The sequence below is a fragment of the Suricata suricatta genome, chromosome 4, assembly GCF_006229205.1.
Source record: "Suricata suricatta isolate VVHF042 chromosome 4, meerkat_22Aug2017_6uvM2_HiC, whole genome shotgun sequence".
Classification (NCBI taxonomy): Eukaryota; Metazoa; Chordata; class Mammalia; order Carnivora; family Herpestidae; genus Suricata; species Suricata suricatta.
In genome coordinates this window covers 52,305,463-52,332,381 of record NC_043703.1, presented here as the reverse complement: position 1 = coordinate 52,332,381, position 26,919 = coordinate 52,305,463, and the positions used below count along the sequence as shown (strand labels likewise).

The 26,919-nt window shown below is 44.5% G+C and overlaps 1 protein-coding gene across 2 annotated transcripts in view; it reads left to right on the top strand.

Annotated features, from left to right (window-relative positions):
* ENOX1 (ecto-NOX disulfide-thiol exchanger 1) overlaps positions 1 to 26,919 on the top strand; it is a 240,232-nt gene that overhangs the window by 99,891 nt on the left and 113,422 nt on the right. For both annotated transcript variants that reach the window (XM_029936687.1, XM_029936688.1), the window contains 2 exons: positions 17,691 to 17,797; positions 21,677 to 21,794. In XM_029936687.1, the coding sequence (XP_029792547.1) occupies positions 17,691 to 17,797; positions 21,677 to 21,794 (225 nt within the window). The remainder of the gene's footprint in view (positions 1 to 17,690; positions 17,798 to 21,676; positions 21,795 to 26,919) is intronic.

Sequence of the window (26,919 nt, the reverse complement as noted above, 5' to 3'; positions counted from 1 at the left end):
TAATGGAGAAAAGGAAGAAAGGGAAGGGCCACTCAACTCTTAATGATACAGTCCCTGCAAAGTGATGATAAACCAGGTGCCTGAACACGGAGATATTTCTGGGTAACTTTTGCTCACTAGACCCAACTTTATAATATATTTTCAGTCACGTGACTTCACTGTCCCACCTGGCAGGGAAGACTCAACCCTGGACTCTAACAATGAAGGTAGGAAGGGAGCCAGGCATTAGAATAGAGGAGAAATTTAGTGTTCTTTGGCAATACCCATTGAAAGAAGCATCTGTTAAAAAGAGGCCCAGATCCTGTGGCTGAAAGAATGCACACGTTATACAGGGGTAAGCTGGCCTAGGCTGGGGGGATCCAAACCTCAGCATTTTATTCCCGGGGAGTCAGGGCTGAATTGGAACATGAGGTTGAGGTCTGCTGCAACAATCGGCTTCCTACTGTGGACCTCTGGGTGAGCAAGCATCTGGCCACAAGCAGGCCTGAAGACCTCTGCCCGCACTGGGCAGGAGGAGGAGGAGAGGAGAAGTGGGGGAGGGAAGGAAGAGAAGGGGGAGGAGGGAGAGGAAGGAGGAGGTGGAGGAAGCGGGTAGGGAAAGAGGGGGAAGAGAAGAAGGAAGGGAGTAGAGGGGGAGGGGGAGGGGGAGGAGAAAGAAGTGGAGGAGGAAGGGGGAGGAGGAGAGGGGGAAGGGAGGAGGAAGCAGGGAGGAGCAGAGGGATGTGCAGGAAAGGAGAAGGGGGACAGGCTGGCTGGCTTGCTCCTTCCCTGAGAAGGAGAACGTGAAAGGCTGTGGCAGGACCGGGGATTTTGGAAGGAAATCCACCTTATGGAAACCGAGGAGCGGAGGTTACCACAATAGATTCCTTTTTGGCACCTCCACTATGAGCTATCAAAAATGGAATTTTTACTTTTTTTTAATGTTTATTTATTTGGTGGGAGGGGCACAGCACCAATGTGGGAGGGGCAGAGAGACAGGAGAGAGAGACTACCAGGCAGGCTCCATGCTGTCAGCACAGAGCCAATGTGGGGCTTGGGTTCAGGAAACCATGAGATCATGACCTGAGCTGAAATCAAGACTCAGATGCTTAACTGACTGAGCCACCCAGGTGCCCCTGGAATTCTTTAAATCTTAAAACCCTTTTCTTTTTGGACTTTTCCTTCCCATTTTAATACATTCTCAGACCACAAGCTTGTAAATAATTTTTACCCCAATCACCTCCCACCACCAAAGCCCATATCCAGGCCATCAGGAAATCCCACTGTTTCAACATTCAGAAATGACCCACTTTTCTTCACTTTGCATGCCAGCATTCTAGCATGGCCCACCTGATGCGGCCTGGTGTGTTATTTAGGTACAGGGTCCACCTGTAACAGACAATCGTACCTTTATCATAAACAAATGAGGGGTTTTTTTTCTTTTCATATGGTAAAATCCAGATTTAGATGGTTGGTGGTGGGTGTTCACAGAGTTGTCAGGCCTGAGGATTCTGTGATGCCGTCAACTTTTCCTGGGTGGTGGTCGAAAATGGCTGCTCTTGCTCCTGCCATCGCATCTTTTTTTACAGGTTCAAATCACGTAAGATAAAAATAGGGGGAAAAAGAAAGAGGACAGGGTTGTACCTTTAGAGAAAGACAGCAAAACTTGCCCAAAGATCCCCAACGGACTTCGGTTTCGGTCTCATTGTGCAGAATTATTACGTGTGTTGGTGCCTAGCTACAAGGAAAATAGGAAATATGCTTTTCTGACTGGGCCCATTGCTCCCCAGAACGGAACCGGGTGTCATGGTAAAGAAGGAGGGGAGGATGGCTGCCCAGAGGCATTTTGCAGTTTCTGCCATCCACGGTCCCTCCCATTCTACTTTTACTCTTGTTCAATCTATTTTTCACACATCGCCTGATATAATTCACAGATCTTCCCCATTTGAATCCCTTGAGTCGTTTCCCATTGCGGTTATAATAATGTTCACTATCCACAGCCTGCAGGCTCTCTGTACCTGCCTCTTTAGCTCGGACCTCCCTTGACTCACCACGTGTCCTCCCCATGGGCCTCCCTCCTGCGGAGCCCATCATAACCAACTCCCAGCCCAGAGCCTTTGCACCTCTGTCCCTCTCGCACTTCCCCCGCCTCCACATGCATGAGTCCTTCCTGTCCTTTAGGTCTTGGCTGAAAGCCCACCCTTCAGAGAGACCTTCCTAGCACCACCCCCCCCCAGGCTAACCACCCACTGCAAGTTCAAGGTCTTCTAGAGCACTTACCAAAATGTGCAGCGGGTGATTTGCTGATTAGTCTTCCACGCATACCAAGCGTCTGGAACACAGAAACAGGATGATGAGTAAGTGAGTGAGTGAGTAATGGGAAGGGCAGCAGGAAGGAAGCCTGAAATGGTTCAGGAGTCCCAGGGATGTCGGAGAGTACTTTGGCATTGTTAGCAGCACCATCCAGGGCTCCCTGGCCTCAACTCTGCAGGTGTAATCACACAGATCAAGAAGCCCCGTCCGTAGCTGTGCTTTCCTTGGAGAACTGCTGTACTTTACCAGACCCCTGGTAGCAGGCGAGAGGGTCAGCATGGAAGAGTCATCAGAAAACTTCATGTCGGCCTTCCTCAGTTGTGTCTGTCCCACAACCTGTCCATGAGAGACACCCCTCTACCCTCAGTCTGTTCTTTGATTCTAGCCAAGTATTTCAGCAGCCAGCAGAGACCGTGAAAAGTCCTAGGTGATGTTGCCGGACCACAGTGCTGGCTCTGCAGTACACATCCCAGCCATGGAGGTCCTGAGGGGCCTTCGTGTGCCCTGGTAGCTAAGACCCATCAGGACACCTTGAAGATGGGAGAGACCTTAAAGGTGACCCTGAGCTGGAGTTAAGTCTTTAGGGTGTAACAGGAAGATTATATGTCCCAGTGAACAACCTCAGAATGTTTTATTCTTTCCCACGTGCTTTTGCAAAGATGACCACACCAGATGTAAAGAGGAACCAAGGCCTACCATTCCTCCCACAAATAGTAGCAGTAATATGGCTAAGCTGCTAGATGTGTGCACATTTCATGACCCTTTGCATTGTAAATATATCTCGTTTCCTGTCTGGGGCAGTCATGTTTGTTTATCTCCACCACGCTTTCTCGACTTACCCCTACTCAGCTCATCCCACTCAGTGGTGGGATGAAGTCGGTATCTGTACATGAGCTGCTTCTAACATAGTAACATGATAACATTTTTCAAAAGCAGAACCAGCCCTTTCCCATTTACCTGCACGAATACTTCCGGAAAACACCTCAGGAATCACATTGAGGCTTTCCCATTTAGAATTAGATCACGATTATTTAGCACTAAAATTCAGGAATGGCATCTCTGCTTTCTGTCTCCTAAGTGGCTGGAAATCTAGCTGTTTGGCAGTCACTGAGAACGGACCCTGCACGTAAAAGATCTTCACAGTGCCGGTGCCCTTCTCCATGGCATTCCATGGGGACCTCTCTGTTGGAAAGCCCTGAGTGTCAGGAAACTGTTCTGAGGCCATCCGAAAGCAGGTATATTGAGGAACTCGCATATCACAGCAGGTGGGGCTGACCTCGTGTCCTGAGGAAGGGCTTATTTAACAACTTCTGGGAAGTTCAGGCACATTCTTGCAAAGCTCCAAGCATGGCCAAGGGTCGGGCCCCTGTATAGAATTTGCTGGAAATAGGAGAAGGGAAGTGTCATTAAGCGTTAGTCCATTATACTGGGTTAGATGCACCCATCTCCTCGCTTTGCTTGTCATATTTGTCCTTGTTTTCATTTTTGAGCAGATAGCATTTGCTCAAGGGGGAAAAGAAACCAAGAGCCATGAATAATAACATGAAGAGAACGTTATGATTTATTTCAAGGTTCCCATCGAGGTCCAGGAGTTACCTCCTAGCTGTTGGTCTTCCATTCTGCAGACATTTGTTCAACTTCTAACCTTTCTCCTATCGCTGGCCTTCACCCCAGGACCAGCTATTAAACCTAATCAAGTAGCCATTGTTTCCATACGAGCCTTGGCTTCACGCCTCAAGGGGCAGCACCTGACACAACCAGGTGTTTAGGGAGTTCAGCATCCGTTCACTTCTGTTTGGGATCTTTTTTCACTTCTGACCATGGAAATGCGGTTATGACAGATGTTAGCTGAGGACGCCATCAATCCCCGTGTGGCAGCTGGGGCTCTCTCATCCCATCCGGGCCACCTGGGGGAGATCTCATCTGCTAGATATAGAAACAAAAGAGGAAAAGACGTCAGCACAGGTGACTCACTTCACTCTTACGTCGTTTTACCCTTATGTCATCCTTGACTCATGTTTATGTCACTTCTTAACCTGTTTGGCAGAAACCTGCCCAGTTTTCCTGACTGAGAAACTCTTGGGTTTTGATCTTCTTTGCCCTTCAGAAACATATGTTGCACAGGCCTGCCCACTTTCAGTTTTTCAGTTACAAGCAAAGCTTGTCATTTCAAAGCTCAGAAAGGAGCTGTTTATAAAGTTCAGGAAGCATGTACTACAGCACTCAATTATTAATATGCATGCCAAGATGATCAATTGTGCATGCCTTGTTACAAACGCACACATCTAATGAAAATTTAAACACTCCATGATATTCCCACTTTGGTACTTCCCCAGCAAGCTTCCCAGGACGAGAGAAGAGAAGGAAGGGAGCAATGTGGCAGAAAGGCAACCGGGGAAGCAGACGGCAATGGAGAAGGGTTTATTAATATTAATTTAAGGGTACGTGCCGTAAAATATAATGAGCAGGACTGGAAAGTAGAACTGGGAGAATGTCAGAGACCCGTTGGCTCAAACTGTCTCATTTAATAGAGGAGGAAACAGGTTCTAGAGCAGACGCAACAGGCTTTGGCCATTCAGCAATCTGGGGGCAGATTAGAACCCAAGGTGGAGTCAGAGAAGTGTTCAGTGTTATTTTGTGTTGGCTGCACACGGAATATAAATGCTGCTGTCTGGTTCGAGAATGAAGCCTTTGCCTCTAGCACCACCCTCTTCCCCCTCCACCCTGGCACCGAGGCCACATCCATGCCTCAGCCATTTCCCTCGCTGCGTGCCAGAACTGGAACCTGGCCTCTGTCACACTTCCTCCTAGTGGAACTCACACCCCCCCTCCCGGCTCCTGCCTTCTGCAGCACTTATGAACACTGTCACAGTCCCCTTGAATATCTAATTCCTTTCTAGTTATTTTATGTGCATCCGGTTTTGGAGCTTTAGTTTTTTCTTCTAGTAGAATTTTAGGCTAAACAGAAAGAGGCTGTTTACTGTTCTCCTTTCCCACCTCCCAGGGAGCATCGCCCCAGGGTCTAAGCATCTCAAAGTCTTCAGTGCAACTAACGCTGTTGATCAAAGAACTAAAGACCTTAGGTGGAAATGAGGGTGGTCTTGGAAACTGGTCTGGAACCTAAAAGCTGCAAAGCATATTCTAAATGTTGGGGGTTTTGAATACGCCATGATCTCAGTGGGCTTTTCTCGAATATGCCATCGTCCTTCCAGCGGCATACACAGAATATGCTTCCGTTGAGAATCTTGCAGTAGGTGGTATTGCAGTCCTCTTGTTAATACTACTTCAGCCCGGAGGCTGGAAAGGTTAGAATTACCATGCAGATTTGCTCTCTACATTAATGATAGGAAATGGCATCCCCCTCATCTTTGATCTTGAAAACAGCAAACAGAGGAGGGGCTTTTGAGGAAGCTTGAAGAGATGGTGGTTATAAGCCCAGCTCCACCATCAATTCACCAGGTGACTCTCAGAAAGTCAGTTCAGCCTCTTGAGTCTTGGCTTTCTCGTCTATTCTATAGTGAAAGGGCTTGACCAGCCAGTCCTCTCAGTTCTGTTCCCATTTCGGAAACCCTGTAGCCCTTTCATATTATTGACTTTGATCCTTTTTTTTCTGCCCTGAACATCTGAACTGAGCAAGCATCCACCGGGACCCAGCCAGAATGCCAGGGCTGCTTCGCTGAGCACAGAACAGTGGATCACATATCCCGCGGCGCATGTGCCCCCTTTCTGCCTCACTGGGGACATTGCGTCTGCAGGCAGCACTGCAGACTTCAACCCTAAGAGCGCGTGCGCAGCATGCCCCGGGGAGAGGCGGGGGGGGGGGGGGGGGCGACTGACTCTAGACAGGTCAGGATTCTCCTCAGAGCCACGGCGCCTTCCCTGACCACTCTCCTCTGTCACGTCCTCACCTGTTTTCTTGACTAAAACCGCAACGCCTCAGGTGTTTGAATGAATGATGCAATTCATCCACAAGCATTTACGGGCCCCTGTTAGGTACCAGGCAGTGCGCAAAGCGCCTGAGTGAAGGGGGAGGGGTTTCTGGTCGTCTGTGGACCACGACCCCTCGTTCCGGCATATCGGTGTCATCATCCACATTTCTTCTGCCTGAAAAGCTCTTTCTGAAGCCATTTATTTCTTAGGAACATCTCAGCTAAACTTTTTTTTTTTTAATTTCTGCCAAGGGAAATTTGGCTTCTATGTTCCTCCTGTCGGAAAAGAATTTTATGAAGTGTTAAAGCGTTTTCCGTGTCTGTGGTCGTCATTGCTATCGCTCATCCATGAGAAAAAAAATTCCCCATAACTGCTTTAGCAGCTCGACAGGTTTTCTGTTTCTCCTCAAAATCATTCTGATGACTATATTTGCCAATGCTTTAAGTGATGGAAACATTATTTTCATTTAAAAAGAAAGTACCTATTTGCTCTCAGGCAATAAATGCCCAGAGAAGATATATTTTTTTAAATTTTTAATGTTTATCTTTGAGAGAGAGAGAGAGAGAGAGAGAGATCACGAATGAGTAGGGGAGGGGCAGAGAAAGAGGGAAACACAGACTCCAAAGCAGGCTCCAGGCTCTGACCTGTCAGCACAGAGCCCGATGTAGGGCTCGAACTCATGAATTGTGAGATAGATCATGACCTGAACTGATGTCAGATGCTCAACTGACTGAGCCACCCAGGCACTCTGAGAAAATATTTTTTAGTAAAAACTTTCAAATCAAGAATGAGCACAGAATTTTCTGTTTCACAGGCTACCAAAGCTGATAGTAGAGGATGCTGAAAGCCTGCCAGATCTGAGTGTTGAACTTTTTTGGAATTTCTCAGTCTCACTGAAAACATATCTACTGAGCCAAGTAATACCACTACAATAGTAACATGAATTTTTTTTTCTTTTTTTACTGATAACAAGATGAGAGACAGAAATTAAGCCATACCCTCTGGACCACTAAGGAGCTGTGAAAGGCTAGATTGCAAGAGCTAACATAATATGTCTTCTGTGAAGCCTAGCCATTCAGGAAAGATACAACTTTCAGGAGCTAGAGGGAAAACTGTTCTATCGTGATATGAGCTCAGTAGGGACTGAAAGGAACCCACTGCTAAGCGTAAGGAGGAGGGATGGGGGTGATAGTGGGTAGGGGTGGGGCAGGAGAGGAATAGGCTACGAAGGGAAAGTCTCTGAGCTACTTTGGAAAGAATCCACATGCAAACTTTTTTTCCCACAAAACCTTTTTAATTTTCTTTTGTTTATTTTTGATATATAGAGAGACAGAGCATGAGCAGGGGAGGGGCAGAGAGAGGGGGAGACACAGAATCCAAAAACAAGCTCCAGGCTCTGAGCTGTCAACACAGAGCCTGATGTGGGGCTTGAACCAATACTGTTAGTTTGTGACCAGAGCCAAAGTCAGACCTTTAACCAACTGAGCCACCCAGGCACCCTTACAAAACCTTTTTAAAGCCAAGACACTTTCAGACTCGATCCCAGGAAAAGTGAGATGTCTATAAAATCCCTTTAAAGCAGAGACAACGTGTTCTGGACTATAATGTGCAACCGAGAAAGAAGTCCCAAGTTGGTGTCCATGCTCAAACAAAGGAAAACTGTGCCCAGGGCGGATCATGAAAGAGCAGCCACAAAGTGGGAGGCCTTCCATTTATTAAGGACATAAACTGCTTGGGTTTGTAGCAGGGTAGATGTATGATCTGCAAGGCCAAAAATATTTACTATGTCTTTGTAGAAACGGCTTGCCACACCGTCTTCTGTAGGATCTCAGAGCTAGAGAGGATGTTTAGAAATGACTAGTTCAGGGACGCTGCCTGGCTGCCTCAGCTCGAAGAGCGTGCGACTCTTGGTCCAGGGGTTATGGGTTCAAGCCCCACATTGGGTGTACCGATTATTTAAATAAATATATAAACTTACAACAGAAAAGAAAGGACTGTAGTCCATCCCCCCTCTGCCTTGGGCCTCGAATGCAGAGGCTTTCTTCAGGCCGCACAGCTACTCAGTGGTGCAGCTAAGACTTTCTGGACAACGCGAGCTTCCTGGCTCTCCTTTCCCCCGCAGGTGCCGCCCCACAGTCCTGCGTTCCTAAAAGCACTTTCTCAGCCTGGCCCCTCCTCCTCAGGTTTCCCCTGCAGAGGCTTAAGGATTCAACAACAGTGATGAACGGAAGTAGGGCAGGGGGGTGGATTTAAGATGCCTGCGTGCTAAGCGCACACGCCGTCTGGAAGACACACAAGAAGCAGGGGTCCTTTTCCAGCCACTGAGTCCTCTTCACTCTCTTTCAGATTCCTCAGTACACTCTCGGGAGAGGGGCAGTCCGCTGCCTGCCCCAAAGCAGTCTCAACTCTTTGGCTCCTTTATTTTAGAAAGCTCCTTAAAGTTTTGAACCTAGGGTCATTGGAGCCTTCCCTGCCTCCTTGGATGCACTCCGCAAGCTGCTTCTCCCACCGTGACCTTGTCCCGTGTGTGGCTGTCTCCCCCTAGGGCTACAGGCGCCAGCAGGATCTTTGGATCTGCGGCACCTAGCACAGTGTCTGACATGTTACGCTCCACAGTGCTCATGAGACTTTAGCCTGTAAGTATAAATACATACACAGATGTTTATAAGTACACTTGACCCTTGAACAATGATGGGTTTGAACTGAGCTGGTGCACAGATGTTTTCAATGCAGTACATGCGTACTGCAAACATGGCTTCTCTTCTCTCGCCTCCTTTACTGTAAAAATACAGGATGTAACACATATAACATACAAAACATGTGTTCATCACCTGTTTTAACACTTATCAATAAGGCTTCCGGTACACAGGAGGCTGTCAAGTCTTAGGGGAGGCAATAGTTACATGTGATTTCTGACTGGGGGGAGGTCAGTGGCCCTCACTCATCCCTGCGCTGTCCAAGGACTCAGATATACGTCATTTGAAGTTAGGTGGGTGCAACCCCATTCCCGAGGGAAGCTCCTTCAGGGCCTCCACTCCCTGTCTGCAGAGGGGATTAGAACCGTGGGTCCTTTTTGAATTTCACCACTTGCTGAGTATACGACCTTGGACAAGTAATTATATCTCTCTGTGAATCTGTTTCTTCATGTGTGAAGTGGGCAAAATGGAAGCACCAGCCTCAGAGGGCTGTTGGGAAATTTAAAGGAGATGATGTTTTACTCATTTATTTACTCTGAGATTTTAAATCAGAGGTTCTCCAACCTCAGCACTCATTGGAGTGACCTGTAAAGCTTGTTAAAACAGGCCCCTAGATTGGTGGTTGCCAGAGGCAGAGGGTAGAGGGAGAGGAAATGGGTAGAGGGGTCAAAAGGTACAAACTTCCAGTTAATCTGAAAAAAAAAAAAAAAACTTAGTGGGCATGAAATTAGAGTTCAATTTGGCAAACGCTCTCAAAAATTTAAAATTCAGATACTGTGGGGGCACCTGGGTGGCTCAGTCGGTTAAGTGTCTGACTTCAGCTCAGGTCATGATCTCACAGTTCATGGGTTTGAGCCCCGTGTCAGGCTCTGTGCTGACAGCTCAGAGCCTGGAGCCTGCTTTGGATTCTGTGCCTCCCTCTCTCTCTGCCCCTTCCCTGCTTGCATTCTCTCTCTCTTTCAAAAATATATAAACATTTAAAAAATTTTTAATTCACATACTTTTTAATAAATTTCTAAGAATTTCTTATAAAGACATTTATATAAAAATGTGCAGGAGTACCTGCATGACTCAGTTGGTTAAGCATCCAACTCTTGGTTTCGGCTCAGGCCATGATCTCATGGTTCATGAGATTGAGCCTCCGTCAGACTCCCTGCTCACAGCATGGAGTCTGCTTGGGATTCTCTCTCTCTCCCTTTCTTTGCCTTTCTCGCTGCCCCTCCCTTGCTCACACATTCTCTCTCTCAAAATAAATAAATAAACTTAAAACATTATTTTACAAAGTCCAAAGATATATCTGAGGATGTTCATTACAATCTTACGAAGGTAGGAATACCCCCAAAATATTGCGAGTTCAGTTCCAGACCTCCACAATAAAGTGAGTATTGCAATAAAGTGAGTCAATGACTATTTTGGTCTCCCAATGTATGTAAAAGGTATACTTACACTGCACTGTAGTCTATTAAGTGTGCAATAGCATTATGTCTAAAAAAGAGGTACATACCTTAGTTCCAAAAGATTTTGTTGCTAAAAAGTGCTAATTAACCATCCTCTGAGTTTTCAGAGAGTTGTAAACTTTTTGCTGGCAGAGGGTCTTGCCTCGTTGTTGATGGCTGCTGACTGATCAGGCTGGTGTTTGCTGAAGGCTGGGTTGGTTGTGACAATTTCTTAAAATAAGACGACAATGAAGCTTGCCACACCGATGGGACCTCCCTTTCACTTGCACACCTAGAGGCCATCGTAGGGTTATTAATTGTCCCAATTGTAATCTTGTTATGTCTCAGGGAACAGGGAGCCTGAGGAGAGGGAGAGAGTGGGGGAGAGCCAGCCAGTGGCGCGGTCAGGACCCTCACATCTACTGATTAAATTTGCCATCTTATGTGCGAATGGTTCGCAGTGCCCCAAAACAATTTCAATAGTCATCATAGCAAATGTAATAATCATGAGACGTTTGCAACATTGCAACGTACTACTGAGAATTACCAAAACGTGGTACAGAGACATGAAGCGTACGAACACTGTTGGAAACGTGACATTGATAGACTTGCTGGATGCAGGGCTGCCACAAGCCTTCAATCTGTATGAAGTGCAGGACACCTGCAAAGCGTCAAAAAGGGAAACGCGGTTAAATGAAGTGAAATGAACATGCCTATGAATAGATTTCCAAGATATGTTAAGTGAGAAAGAGCAAGTTTCAGCCCAGTGCATATAATATCGGCACTTTTGTGTAAGTAAAGAAAGGATACACTTTTTATAAGTAAAAAAAAAAAAAGATTTTACATAGAAAAATAGACACAGTCTATATACCACATGGAGAAGATTTTTCTCTGCATGGAGATGTTAGAATCTGTTAAGAGTGGTTCCTTTAAAGAGAGAAACAGGATGGAGTCAGTCCGGAGGGAAAGGTAATCTTTTACTTTCCACTGTGTTCCTTTTTTCTTCAATACATCTAGTCAATAGGGCTAATCTAGGCAAGGGGGATTTATTGGATTTTAAAAGCCTAATAAATGCTGCATGTTGTAAGGAACCATTAAAATTATAAAATTCTCATAGATTTTTGTTTTGATACTTCTCAGAATATTTGAATATATGCATTAATAAGTTCCCGAAATGTATTGGGATTTATACAAAGCTTAAGAAGTCACCATCCGCCTAATATCTTACCATTTATTTTGAATAATGTCACCATTCCGTGTGTGCTTGAAATTTGCCAAAAGCATCCTATTTCTTGTTTTTATACTTTGACCACCACATTTCTCTTTCTCTCTGTCTCCATCCGCATTCCCCCAAAGAACCAGATATCTGGCCTCATCTAGCCAGGAAGTTAAGAAATGTGATGCCCGCTCACGGTGTCGTGGCCTCCGCTATAACACCCTGTAATAGATTCACGGTGTCACACAGCACCGCTCTTTTTCTTCATCTCAGGAGAAAACCCCAGAATGCCCTTTTTCCTCCTCAACTTGAAATTCCAGTCCATGCCTCCCTAATATATGGGTTTGACCATGTTAATTCTCTATTTCCTGGGCTTCCTGCCAGACTGACTGGCAGGCTTATCTGTGCTCAGGACCGGAGCGAGTAGGCAGGAATCTCTCTGGGAATCTCTTCTAGCAGCTTCCCCTGTCTGTGTCCTCCCTCTGGCTTTGTCTTGCTCTTGTGGGTGTCCTCAGAGCCCGAACCACTTACTACATGCCTTCTGTTGTAATTCCTCAGTCCAGAGCCAAGGCTCATCACTTCTACCCTAGCTGTTAGTATTTAAAAGAAACAGGAACAGGGCGGGGAGGTCAACTATTTCATTTTGTGATGTGCCTTAGAACATCTTTTATGAGCTATTCATAGAGGATATGGGGAAAAAATGTTATCCCTTAAAGGCAAATCAAATTTCCTCTGAACACTACAGAGTCGGGCTCTGTGATGAGCCCAGATAACATTAAAAACAAAAACTGAGCTTGAAGATTTGTTTGAGGTGCTCTATTTAGGCAAGGCTAGTGGCCAGAAGGACTTAGTGTCTCCAGACATTTGCAGCGCTAAGTGGATTTAAGACTCTTTCACAGCTATTTAGCTGGAACACAAGATGGAGGAAGCCGAGGGACTAAGAACGCAGTCAGCGGGACAAGGAAGAGAAAGGCCTGGGCTTGTGTTCCTGGGAGGAGCCAACCCTTCCTTTCCTTGCTTCCAAGGCTTTTCTGCCCCAGAGCTCAGAATTCAGGGGCTTGTGCAGCCTGGAAATCCGAGGTTTTGTGCTTGGTGCTCTGCTCCTTCCCAGAGAGCTTGTTTAAATGTGGCCCACTTCTGGGTGATCGGATGTCCCGTGCTGAGCTTTCCTTCTCGAAGATTGAACACAAGTGCTTCTAAAGATGATGTATAACATTTTCTCTCAAGTGAGCAGTATGCTGTGAACTCCGCAGATGTCCAAACATTTTGAGGTAGGGGACAGTACTAGAAAAAAAAGTTGTTGAATTACTAAGTCTTATGGACTTCTTTAATTCTGAAGAATATATACACATAGGTGTATATGATGTGTGTGTATGTGGGTATACATGTGTCTTACATACACTCATACAAGATCATGAATAATCACTACTGGCATGTTAAATTAATTAAACATTAAACAAGGAGAATCCCAGACGGACGTGGCCCTAATGCTGTGGTGGGGTATGTAAGCAAACCAAAATCAAGCCTGTGGGTGCCTTAAAGCTATAAAATTGAACCCTAAGGACAACAAATCACAAGCAACCAACTAGAATTTTTAAGCTGTGACCAATCCACGATTTCTTTGCTTTGCTTCCACCTTTTTCCTGTAAAAGCCTGTTCCCTGCGCCCAGCTCCCGCCAGTCAGTGGAGCACTCTTACAATTTGGCACTGCCTAATTTGATTGATTTTTGCTCAAATAAATGCTTCAAATTTCTAATCTTCTAACAAGGGGTTTGCAGCTGTAAAGAGTGATTAGCGATTTCATCAGAGCTGTATTTATCCTTCCTTATAAATTCACTTATACCTGCTGGATGTATGTTAGGGACTCTATTATGACATTGAAGACTGACATTCAAGCATAATTATGAAAAAGCACTCTTGGGTTTTTCATGATTCTCAAAAAACCTAATTTGGGCAAAACACTTGAAACATAGAATTTGGTGGTAGATGGCGGGGATCGAGGGGCGATGTGTAAGGGGTGAAGGGCAGATTTAAGTTTTCTGACTGAGCTCTTACTGTTTGAGCATACAGTCGACCCAGGCTCACGTGTGACCTTGGAGCCAGTAGTCTCTAGCCCACCAGGGGTGGTGAAGGCACAGGTTGGGGGGGTGATCTGAATTTGTTCTTCTTAAGCTGCTTCTTTGGACAAATGACAGTGTCATCTTGTTTCCTGTTTACCTCGTCTCTGAGCTTTTAGGTAGAATTTTAAAGATTCGGTTTAGTTAGTAACTACTTGCAGTTTTAGCGTAGATAGGACAAATAGTATAAATTATGCTGGGGGAGTAGTGAGCCGTAGTCAGCTTGCTCTTTGAGGTCCCCTACTGGAGACGAAGATTGTCTGGACTTTACCTGTGACACCAGGACCAGCGGTCATCCTGATTTATGATTCTGAAAATCTGCCGTCTTTGAATCACATTCATTAAGGCATACTCTTTGAGGTGGTTTTTCCCTAATGATGATGAATTCCTGCTGATCCAAGCGCTCTTTCTGAGTCCTTTGTGTGCCCTAGAACTCTCATTTGCAAGACAAATGGCTGGTGCAGGGGCAGTCTGTGCAGAAACGAGAGAAGTAAACTGAGCCTTGGAGAAACTGAGAGTGTTTTTCAAACCTAAGCTGAGTTACACAGTTTTTGGATTTTTGGGGGGGAAGGTTCTTTATTACTTGTTAATATATGCAGAGAAAGTACAAAACTTAATGAGAAGTGTAAAGTTAATCACAATTTAGTTTTGCTTTTAATCAGTTACCCCACTCAGAAGAATACAGTTGCATGACACTGCATTAAATTGAGAAAATTTAAGACATGTCTCCTTGAATCTTGACTTCTTTCTGAACCCCCATCTGTATTTCAGCTCCATCTGGATGACCTTCAGGCATGTCAAATTCAGCACACTCAAAAGCAGACTCCTCGCGTTCTCTCTCAGACCTCCCCCCACCCCATCCATCCTCATGGTCACTGATGAGTTTCCCAGGCCTGAGGCGTGCTAGTCTACCCTTCTCCTTCCTCATACCAAGTCGGCCACCTGTCCTATCAACTTGCCCCATCAAATGATTCCTTGTTCCTGCCTCCGTTTCACTGTTCTGCCTTCACTCAAGCCTTCATCATTTCGCCCAAAGGAATCCTACTCAGATGTGCCTTTTCAGACTACAGCGGAAATAAAGTTCACCATCTACTGCCCTTCCTGAGCCATCCTCACCTGGTATTCCCCCTAGACTTTGATCTGTGGAGCCAGCATTGATTCATCATGTAAGACCTAGCAACAATGTTGTCTTCTTTGGGGGAATTCCCTGACTTTCCCTCCTGAGTTAGTTACTGTGTCCCTGGTTACTTACTATGTCCCTGTACTGTCTTCCATACCATTGCCCATACCTCTCTTGCATGGGAGAATTATCTGCTTCTCTTCCTGTCTCCTTAGAGACTGATCTCATCAGGGGCAAGGGCTGTCTTGATCTTATATGTCTAGCAATCAGTGAAGTGCTTGGTGACTAGAGGATCTTAGACATCTGCTGAATAAACAAATGGATGGATGAATGAGTTGAACGTGTGCCCTGGAATATGGTGACAACATGCTCCAAATAACTGAGGTACTTAGCCTCAAACAGGAAAGATCTGCAGTGGTACATAGCTTGATTAGATATTAGAGGATCTATTTTTATACTTGAACCTGTGCAGTATTCAGCCTTTGGGTCTGTCTTCTCAGTGCTTTCCCTTCCTTATGCTTCCCTGTGTATTATTGGCCTCTCTTACCTTCTCCCTCCTCCATCCACATATATGTGATAGTTTTCTCTCTAGTGTATCCCCTTTATTAGCAGCCTTTCTTGACTGATGGCAAAATCTTGACTATCACCACCAAACACTGTCTTATTGCCCCTTCCCCTCTGGATAACAAAGTTCTTACTTTTCTTTCTTTATTTCTTTTTCTTTTCTTTTCTTTTTTTTTTTTTTTTTAAATGTTTACTCATTTAGAGAGCAAGCACAGGAGGGGCAGAGAAAATATCCTAAGCAGGCCCCACGTTCATTGCAGAGCCCAATGTGGGGCTCGATCCCACAACCCTGGGATCATAACTGGAGCCAAAATCAAGAGTCGGATGCCCAACCGACTGTGCCACCCAGTTGTCCCTCTGTTCTCACTCCTCTAAATGATGCCTCTTAAAAAGCCCTACTCTTAAAGCACTGGGGGTTAGTTGCTTTCTTAACAGTCCCATGATTTCCACCCCTGAAATCTGGTCTGACAGTGCATTTCACCACTGCATGTTAGGCTGACTACTCTGTGTCGCCCAAACAAAAGAAAGCTGAAATTCCCCCATGACCTCAGCCCGCATGCAGACAAAACAACAGGGAGCCAGGGCAGCGAGGCCACCGAGCTGCTCCTCCACCCGCCATGCTGGAGCGGAGCCCAGCACAGCCCTGGGAGCTGGCGGTCAGGTGGAAGTCAGCACGTAGAGCAGCACAACATGGCTAGTCTGGCAGTGTGACTTCCTCCCGATGGGGTGGGGGAAGGGAGCCCCACGTGCTCCTGGAGAATGTGGCCTAAAGTGATAGAATATCCTCCTGGTAAAATTGAGTGTGCCAAGCTCATCATGTGACATGATGATACAATTTGATAAATAAGGAGATTTGGAATTGGGATTCTCGAGAGAGAGAAAAGAGTAAACATAAAAAGCCTCTGTGAAAATTACCCATTGATTGGGAAGTGGCTGCTCATTAGCATTGTAAGATATTTACTATGTGGTAGGTGAACAGAATCTCCTTCCTTCCTCTGCTCCATCACACACTTGTTTATTTATTTTTTAAATAATTTTTGATGTTTTTCATATGCGTGTTTATTTTGTGCGATAATTTTTAAAATTGCAGCACCAGGTGTTGCTCTTCTGTGGGGATTATTCCACTCCTCTTTGCCATACTTTGGACACCTGGAAGATTTGGAAGAGCTTTGATGCCCTTTTTTATAATAGAGCCTTGGGAATCACTTAAGAAGGATTTATGTTAGAGTATTAGCATGCATGAGAAGCTAGTTCTAACTGTGCTTTCCTAACAATATTCAGAAATTCAGGTTTAATCATATGGTTAATTCAGTGCTATAATTTCCTTAATCCCATGCTTACTAGATCAATAACGGTTTAAGCGAGATTGGATCTGCAGTTGGTTGGCCCCACCCCTAATAGCCAGGACTAAGAGCTCATCCCTTCAGCTATATAGCTTTGTCACAGCCCCACACACTTATCATTCCAATAGCACTTTATGGGGGAACCACAGAAGTGCTAAATGGAGCACAAGTGAGAGAGTTAGAACTTCAAGGGGTTTAGGAAAGCAGGTTTATGAAAGTGAAAATGGCAGAACAGAATGGTATGTGGTCTTGATGAACTACCACAGAGGAGGACGACGCCATGTGGCATTGAAATGAGATCTGCATGCCTGTGCGGCTGGTTGGGTAAGCCTTGGTCTGTCTTGAAGTGGAGGCGATGGTTCCTATTTCCTGCCTGAGGGCTGGACGGCTGGCTGCAGTGGGTACAGGGGAGCGGGGGGAAAGGGGTAAAAGGAGCCAAGGAGTAAAAATGGCCCCTGAGATTGAGGGGCGATCTGAAACAACTATTCACTGTCCCGGCTTAGAGCTTGGACACAGTCATGTCTTCAGAGGACTGCAGTGAGGCCTTGAGATGGGACCAAAAGAGAAAATGATGTATGTTTGGCTCTCCCTCATTCAGCTGCTCCACCCCCACTTCTAAGCCCCCAACCCAGGCATCTGTATGCCAACACCAGATCTGTATCTATAGATCTAGGTATGTAGACATACCTAGTCACATTTTTAAACAAGAGCTGCGGAATCTTGAAAGCAGATGCCCATGAATTCTACCCAATTGTATTTAGGACTTGTTTTAAACTAAAGTTATGGAGACAGACTTGAAAGGAGACATCCCCAGCCTTGCTAAAATGTAAGTACAAAAAGGCACAAATTGGATGGATATCGATGATGTTATTTCTACTATGACATCATCCATAGACTCCTAGTGTCTTTGCTTTGCTTCCCTATAGTGATCACAACATAAATTACTTGTCTTGTTTGACTTCCTTGTTCACCAAAGTTGAGCAGATTGTGGCCGTTTTCAACGCTTCTACCAGACAAAAAGCTTGGGACCATTTCTCGAAAGCTCAGCGCAAGAACATAGACATTTGGCGAAAGCATTCTGAGGTTGGTGATTTTATTATTACTTTTTAACCACCATCACACAGCTGGATTGGCAGAGAATAGTGTGGCTGCAGCCATTTCAGTTTCTGTTGTAGCGGGCAGCTCTCCTGCCATTGTCCTGTCGCATTGTCAGCTCGAAATCCAGCTCAGACCTGTGCCTTATCCAGAAAAGCAGCCGACTTAATGCTTAGAAACAGAGTGCTTTCTCCCCCTGCAAAGGAAGAAAGGCATCTCTCCCATTGATAGCAAAGAGCTCGAAAATAAGCCAAGACATTTTGCCTGTGTGTTCTGAAGAAAGGTATAATGTGAAATAGACTCGCTTTTAAATAAATACAGAGGGATTTTTTTTCCAGTGTTCTGCAATGTGATGATGACGGTTTGCTCTTTGGGCTAAAAATGGCAAGTATGCCTTTCTTCTGTGCCTTCTCTCCACAAACAATGCCTTAGTGCCCTATGCCTGCCAGCCAGTACTATAGCCAGTCTCCCCGGAGCACCTTTCCCCCGGGGAGCGAATGTCCAGGCTAGCCAGGTCCACCCTTCTGCATCAGTGTGTGAAGTGTGAGTATCTCCCCCAAGGAGAGAGGCCAGAACTTGGCCTTTCTCACCACCCAGAAGGACCAGAATGTGTCATTAGTCATTGGTCATCCAGCTGTTATTTTTAACTCTGCAGTGTAGTGTACGCTTTGAACCTGTAATTTAAAAGTAAGTATACTATCTTTGCTTATTCTTTTTTCTTTATGAGAGAATGTTTTTCATTTGGATGCCTCTCTGTCTCTAGCATGTTAATATTCAAGTTCTCTAAATGATATTCCCCTCTTTCCAAACCCCAAAACTTATAGAAGGTAAGGTTTGTTTATTTAACGACTTTGGCTCACACTTGTAAAATAAGTGTTTTATATAGAGTTTGAGGAACCACAAAGTACTATAATATCAATCATTTGGGTAGCATTTTAAGTGCCCATTAACTAATGCTAAATTACAGCTAAATACCAATGGCGCTAGATGTAACATCCACATGAATACCAAATGAATTCTTTATTATCACTGTTAGAGTGGTGAATCCTGAATGACAGTACAATAATGGGACACTTAACATGCTAGTGCAACTTATTGTTAAGAAGGACATTTTTTTATTTTGCTCACAAATACTTAAGAAGGCGGCTGGTGACTGATGTAGTTCCATTCCTCTCTTCAGGATTTTGAGTCAGGAGGAAGCGGGATTTCTCTTTAAATTTTCAGGAGCCAGAAAAATAAATGCGCTTACCTGCTGTTCTCCCAGACACTGAATCGAGACCCAAAAGTCAAGGCTGATTCTCCGGAGGAGAGAGTCCTTGTTCTTGATGAAACAGATTGAGGGTTATGAAAACACAAATTGAAGTCCATAAACTATGATTCAGATTTGGGAATGGCTAGCCTATGATTTGTGTATATATATATATTTTTTTTTCTTTTCCGTCACATAAAAACCAAACATGATTAAAAGAAACATTAAGAGAAAGGCAAGCAACATGATGCTAAGTAATCTGGGCATAAAAAGGCTGTTGTCGGTACGTGAGCGTTAGAAAATATCAGTTATTGATCTAAATCACGCTTCCTGCGCGCCAGATTTCCTGCGCCCCGGATTTCCTGCGCCCCGGCCCTGCCTCCCTGATGGTCCTTCTGCTGAGCAGGGCACACACCGGAGTCCAGCTCTGTTCCAAGGAAGACCGCCTGCTTCTCTCGGTACAGGCCCAAGAGGCAGAAATGCACGCAGGCAGTCCTGGAAGGTGCTCCTGCAGAGGGCCTTTGTGCCTCTCTGCCACTCCTCCCACCGCTTTTGATAAACCAGGAAATAGAATTCTAAATTACCTTTGATTTTCTCCCCTACATGTCGCTTAATTGATTAAATACCAGTTGGTAATTTAACATTGTGGATGATTTCTCTGTTGCATATAAGCTTGATAATTGCCTTGATTTTTTCTGCGTTCCCATGTACAGCATCTGTTAATTATCTGCAACACCTTTACAGATTTATGAGAGCGCACTAGCGATTTACTGCTGAACCGCAGACACCCTGTGGAAACACCCGCAGCTTTTTTTCCCTCCAAATTTTTTTTTCTTGCCAACACCCTTTTCCCCAAGAACAGCTACAATGTGACACTTTGTCATTAGTCGTAGAGACTAAACAACAGGCCCTTTCAGCCTCATGTATTTTTCCACCTGATGTTTCCTTGTTTAAAGTATTTTCAAGCCACCTCTTTGGGAACTGGGTTCTCTGTCAGCAGAAAAATTAGCTGGACACAACCTAAACACGTCCCTGCTAATCACATGTGACATCTGCCTCTAAGACCCACTGGTGTCATTTAAGGTGGAATTGGTACCTCTTTTTACTGGGTGACACGGCCACGTGAGAAAGCATTGCCCATCAACCTCGGGGGCCTCTCAAGATGCTGTGACGGGTTCACTCCCAAGAACCTAGCCTCTCTACCCCAGCCCGTTCCCTGTCCTCTGCAGCGCTGGTTCCCAGGGCTCAGAGTTGACCACGCAACATACTATTAACAATAAAAAATCTCCTTGTTGGTCCTTCTCAGTTATCTGAGTGCTAAGGAGAAAGGAGAAATCAGAGAACGTATAACACAATAAAATATCACATTCATCAAATGGGCACTAGAACTTTGTTTAAAATAATGCCATTAATACATTAGGTGTTATAATTTATTCTTCATAGGTTTATTATAAAGCAAAACTATCTTAACTCTGACTTTTATTTAGAGACACCAATTTCAAGGGGGGGAAGAATAATGCAGTCATTTCATTGTTGTTGTTTTGAGGACAATACATGTAAGAGAATAGAATTGATAATGATTCACCAACATAGACTATTCAGCTTAATACAAAATAACAGAATTACTTACCATAGACAATTATAGTGTCCTGATTTTTAGGCAAGGTGGTAGAAAATGTGTTCTGATTCTTTATCTTTTACATTATATTTGCATAAACACTCTTGTATTCAAGCAGCCTTGTATTACTACTGTTCCCCATTTAATAAAATGTGAGTAGACAAAGGCTCAAAGAAATTAGATGCCTTGGACTGCCATCACTCCTCTAGTAGGTAGAGAAAGTAAGACATGATCCTAAGATCCTTAAGTGATATCCAAACAGCCAACACCACAAAAACACTAAACCCTACATGATAATATGAAACGCCAAAAAGAAGTCATCTATTCTCTGAATTTTACCATCTGGATTTGAGTGGAGTGTGTGTGTGTGTGTGTGTGTGTGTCAGTGTGAGCTATCACACATAAGCACATACACACATGCAGGGGCACTGTTTTGCATGAAGAATAGTAGTTGTCCATATTATCAACTTAGGAAACTAAGCATCTAGCATGACACTAAGGAGCTTTACAGTATTCACTTATTTTCTCCTCAAAACTATTATCACAGAAGTCCAATGAGTAAATCAAGGTTAAGAGAGATGACGAAACATTCCTGAATTGACACAGTGCATCAGTAGTCGACCAGGCCTTTTATAAATGCCATTGCGCATGTATCTTATCACTAGCTCTGAGCCTCCTCTGCCCCAGTCATGATGAGAGGCATTTCCTTGGAATCCTACTAGGTGATATTATCATCCCCTTTTTGTCAGACGAGGAAATTGAGACTCAAGAGATTAAATAATTTGCTGAAGACCCCTTGACCAGTCTTTATCCCAGGGTCTTTCCACTCCCCATATGCTTCAGAACTTCATTCTAGATTATACAAGGCGGTGGTCGGGAGGTACAAAAACTTCAGATTCTAAGCATTCATATGGGCATCCTAATACACCAAAAGACCATTGAGAAAAGGTAGGTTGATGTGGGCGCGTGACTCTGACATCCTCCTACCTTCTGCTTTCAGGAGCTCCGGAATGCTCAAAGCGAGCAGCTTATGGGTATCCGCCGTGAAGAAGAAATGGAAATGTCAGATGATGAGAATTGTGACAGCCCGACTAAAAAAATCAGAGTCGATGAATCAGGTAATGCTCGTGACTGCCACACACCTGTGAGGCATCACAATGATCTTCCAGATCTCAGATGGGACGTATATACTGGGAAATGGCCGCATAACTCACTTTTATTTGAGTTATACTAAACTTTCATCTTTGAGTGACTCTGCCTTTTATTAATAGAACTTTAAACTCCTTCTTAGGAACTTGGTGATTTAAATTGGTCCAGTTGTTTCTATATGCATGTATCTGGGGCTGTTGCATTTTTTTCAGGGATATTTGCCGGTTCCCATAAAAATCCTTTTCCAGAGTATGGCAGCCACCGCTGAGGCTGAAATACAGATCAAATTTGGTTTCAGTCTGTGTGCTTCTTACGTGGGAATTGTTTAATTTCTAAAGAAGCTTTCTAGACTCTAAGACAATGTGCTGGAGAATTAGACAGTTTTCCAATAAGCTTTCCCTAACCTGCAATCAAAGGGGTGGCCTCATTTGGTACCAAGGGCATCACTCCTTGAGTTGGAAGAAGGAGAGAAGCTTAGAGAGGAACCTTGCTTTACGTGCACTGCCTACACTCAGGTGCTGATTGAAAACTCTCTCCTCAAATTTGATGTAAATCTCCCAGTATTGCAGGCAAAAGAGAAGCTCAGTCAGATATGGGAGACTCCAAGGAAGATTGCTCGTGTGAGGGCCTAGGAAGGACCACACCTGCCACCAGTTTCAAAAAAAGAAAATCAGAGGAATAGCATAGATTTGACCTGTATCCTAGTATGTACCAGTGAATGAAATACTCTCCCACCTCAGGCTCTTTAACAGAATCAAGTGGCCAGGGACAGAAGATCTTTGCTAATGTGTTGGTAGAAGCCAAAACCAAGACTCCAATACACTTGGGTCATCAAGATTGCAAAGTGGCCAGAGTGCTCTGTTTCAGGAAGGTTCAGGGAATGCCCAGGGCATGAATGATGATCACAAGACAATCCTCTTCTTCCAGGCATATACAGAAGGGACTTCAGTTTCCTTAGTGCAGTAGTTCTTACAAGTGGGGTCCCCACTCCAGCACCATCAGCATCACTGAGAAATTGGCTAGAAATGTAAATTCTTGGACTTCAGTCCCTACGGAATCAGGAACTCTAGCAGAGGCAGGGGTGAGGATGTGAGATCCAGCAATCTGTGATTTAAACTCTCCAGGGAATTCTGATACATGCTGAAGTTTCAGGACCACTGCCTTAGAAAATTTCCCTTTCATCCTCAAATGCCACTCATTTAAATCTTTTAGAAGCTTAGCATAAAAGAAGGCACCAGGCCACTAGTTTTTGAAGCCATACATCTTTTGTCTGAAAAATGAACCTAACATTTATGTGTCAGTGTATGTCTCTTATTAAGTGGATATGAGATTTCTCAGGACTGATTATTGGGCTTGAACTTGCTTATTTGAGGATGGTGATTTCTATTCCGCGAACCTTCACATATCAAAAGAGAAGAGCCAGTCATAGTGTGAATTTCTTAAATTTAATGAGATCTTCTGATAAATAAATAAATAATATTTTTTCTCAATAAAGCTTTCATCATTTTTGAAATTTCTAGATAAGGGGCAAGTTTACATGAAACTTGGATTCTTAACATTCTTATAAGGTAGGTGTAGAAGAAAAGAAATCAATCAGAAATTCTTATTTGAACCCATGGCTTTTTTTTGGGGGGGGGGGTGACAGTTCTTTTTAATCAAGTTGTCAATTTCCCAAGTAAGGAATGTGTATAATTTCATAGTCTGCTCAGGATAGCACAAGAGTAATAATGACTGAGAGCAGTAGGCTCCCACAGGAAGTCTAATGGACCATGGCAGCCAGCATAGACTCACATTTCTGCTGCAGAAGAACTGAAAGACCCCTTCCCTCAGCTGGGACACGAGAGCCTCTCTGGCAGCTTCTCTGAAGAGGCTTCTAGCTAGATCTCTGTTGGCTTATTCCTCCAGTCATCTAATAAGAGCCTGAAGCAGGACCTGGACTTTCAGTTCTCCAGGCTTCTTCTTGGCCAGCGGAATGAATGTACACAACACAGTGCATGATCTATACCAAGTGCTGGGGGAAGAGATGGAAGAACCGGAGTTCAGATGCCAGGTCCCCCGGAGTTCAAAGTCTTTTTCGCGCTTTTCAAAATGAGATGGACCAGAGGACGCGGTGTGTGGTTTATGGGGAAAGCACAGGCTGATTAGAGGAAAAGGAAAGCAACTATTTGCTTTTTTTATTCCACTGGGCTCTGAGGATCCTGCCAAAAGGCCAGCAGCTGTTTTCCTTTCAGCCCGGCGTATTCAGGGACACCGCCTGACAGCAAGAATTCCCATCTGGTCTTTTGACCAAGCTTCAGACAGGATCCCTGCAAACTGCTGCTGGACGGGAGGGACGGAGGCCCAGCAGCCTCCCAGAAACCTTTCAGTGGTACCACCAGGCGACTCTGCATTCATTGCAGGTGCAAATTTGCATCTGTCAGTCACCCAGGAGCAGGCCTCTCAAAACACAGCACTCTAATTCACTGATGCAAATTGCTAAGGGCTGACCTAGCAGTAAATCCCTCTATTTAAAGAATCCCTTGGCCTTTTGCTTTCTGCTAAAACTGTGAGCATCTGCCTCCAGCCTCCTGGACAGTGGGAGACGGAAGATTTCTGGGGAATTCCAGGTTAGGACATCGTAGATCTTCCAGTGCACCAAGACCTCTCTGCTCCCTACCTCCTCCTAGAGCAGACACCAACCTGCACAGATTTTATTTCTGGAGGGGAGACAGAGAATTGACTTCCTTTGGTTTCTAGAAAGGATACAGTTTATTATGTGAGGACTTATATCTTGGGTTTATTCTTTTAAAAAAAAATCAGTGTTTTTTGGCCTATCTCTGCCTTTCTGGTTAATCAGAACATTTCATTGTACGTTTGCTTTTTTCCACACGTAGTTACTGACCACGTATGTTTGGCTAGAGTTCCCCAATCCTGCCATGTCGTGCACTCTGGTCTAGAGTTCTTTCTTGTGTAAGAACTCTAGCAAGAAAGCAGAAGGCAGGATTAAAATGTGAGAGATGGCCAATGTCCGGGAAAAGACACGAGCCCCGAATAAGGGTCCTTATCCCATTTTTATTAGGATCAGAAGGCCAACAAACATGGTGATGGATGAAGAGACAATGCACAAAGAGACAATGAAACTGTGAACATTAACTCATGGACATGAGGGAAAGGGGGTCTTGAAGATATTCAGGGTTAGGGGTTTGGGTTAATACAAAACAAAATCCTGGCAGCACCACCTGTGTTTATCTAAGCTAGCCGAGGGAATAGGACAAATGGGGCAAGTAATTCAGGGTTAACAAGGCATCTTTCTTTTGTTAATCATCTCCTGCTCAGGGCAACTTTGGCCGGCAGTGGTCTCTAGCCCTGTTGATCTGTTTGCCTAATTTGGTCCTTCCTTCCTGTAAAAGCAGCTTTCTGCTATAGTACTAAATTGGGGGGCGTTTTTGCCCTGAATACCTAATCTTGTTTATTTCACATCTCTTTGTTCTATTGAGGCCTTTGACCCACCCTCTCTATACTGGGGTCTCTGCCCTGCCTTCTCTATACTTATTTACCTAATCTTGTTTACCCAAACTTGGGTGTGAGCACCCTGTGGCTTTGTAATTCTTTTTGCCTTGTTAACCCATCAGTGCAGGCCCTGGGAGTCCCTAAGCTTATTCCCTACCCTGCCATATAACTGCCATTGAACTCTGGCGGCTCACTGTTCCTCCTTATCAGTTGCCTCTTAAAGGGGAAGCAGAGTTGCTGGAGCAAAACTAAGATGCTGATAAAAATGAAAATGAGTTTTGTTAATAAATTTGAAAATCAAGACAGATTTATTGAAGCATTCATTCAAGAAGAGTGGCATTCCTGCTCCGAAGCCCATGAAGATGATTTTTGATAAAAATTCAGATTTATTGCTGCGTCGTCTGCCTCTTGCTGGAATTAAGCCCCCCTTTACAAGCCAGAGCTATTGCTTCTTCCTCCTCCTCCTCCTTCCAGGTTGGCAGTGGGGGTGGGGCAGGAGTGCACAGGGGAAAAAGGGAAGAAAAGGGGAAGTCTCTCCAGAGTGTGAGGCCTCCTGTGGCAGAGCCCAGTGAGTCGTGCGTAGCACTGTGGGGTCAGCGCATGGGAAGCCCCCCACTGTCCCTACGTGTTGAGCCCGTAGTAAGCACTGGGTAACCGTGATCTCCGCTTGTCTTCATCATGTAGGGCACCTGGCCCTGGGCTTTTCACCAAGTGAACCGTGTTGACTTCAACTGCATTTTCCCCTTCTTCTGGTCTTTGTTTTTGATGCCTTTGTCCCATAAGTTGGTGGAAACGTGGTAACCCTGAGAACAGTTGCTCTAAATTTAAATAGAAAGCCTTAAGAAGCTTGTTCAAACAAGGATGCTTCGTTTCTCCAAATGTTCACAACTTTTATGCATTGAGACTCCAGTGCCACGTGTTGAATAGGCCCTGGCCCAGAGAGTAGACACTCAGCATCATCCTAATTATCAACAAATATTTGTCAAGCCCTTCTTGTGCTCAAGACACCGAGGACCTGGGAAGGGTACAGTACGGAGAGTGCTAGGCACAGTCTACCCTGCCCTCAAGAGTGTGAGATGCTTTTTGAGGAGAAGAAATATACATTTCAAGTTAATGAAAGTACAGTAGCTAAATTCCTAAAAGCCTAATGTCAAATACGTTTGAAAGCCATTGCTTTAAATTTGATACAAACCAAAATAAATACCACTATCCAGTGTTTGTACCTCATCCAGTATCTGATGAGTATAGACTGTACATCGAAGACAAATTTTAGAAGGATAAAACTAAAATATCCTTCCTTAATAGACAACCCTGAAAACATTTCATAATGCACAAACAAATGTTCTCGGATTTTAATTACACCTCATTTAATCTCTGAGCTCTTCATAGGAGCAGATACTCTTTTAATTATGAATGGTGTTTTCTAGCCGTTGATTTGCCATGGAAACTCACCACATGTAGGTACGGATTTATTCTTTTACTTTCAGTAGCACATCCAGCATGGAGTCCCCAAATCTTTCCGCTAATTGAATTAATTGAAGTTATGGACTCCCAATCAAGTTCTGTTGGACCTAGCAGTATTCAGTATGTCTGAATAGTTTTGTA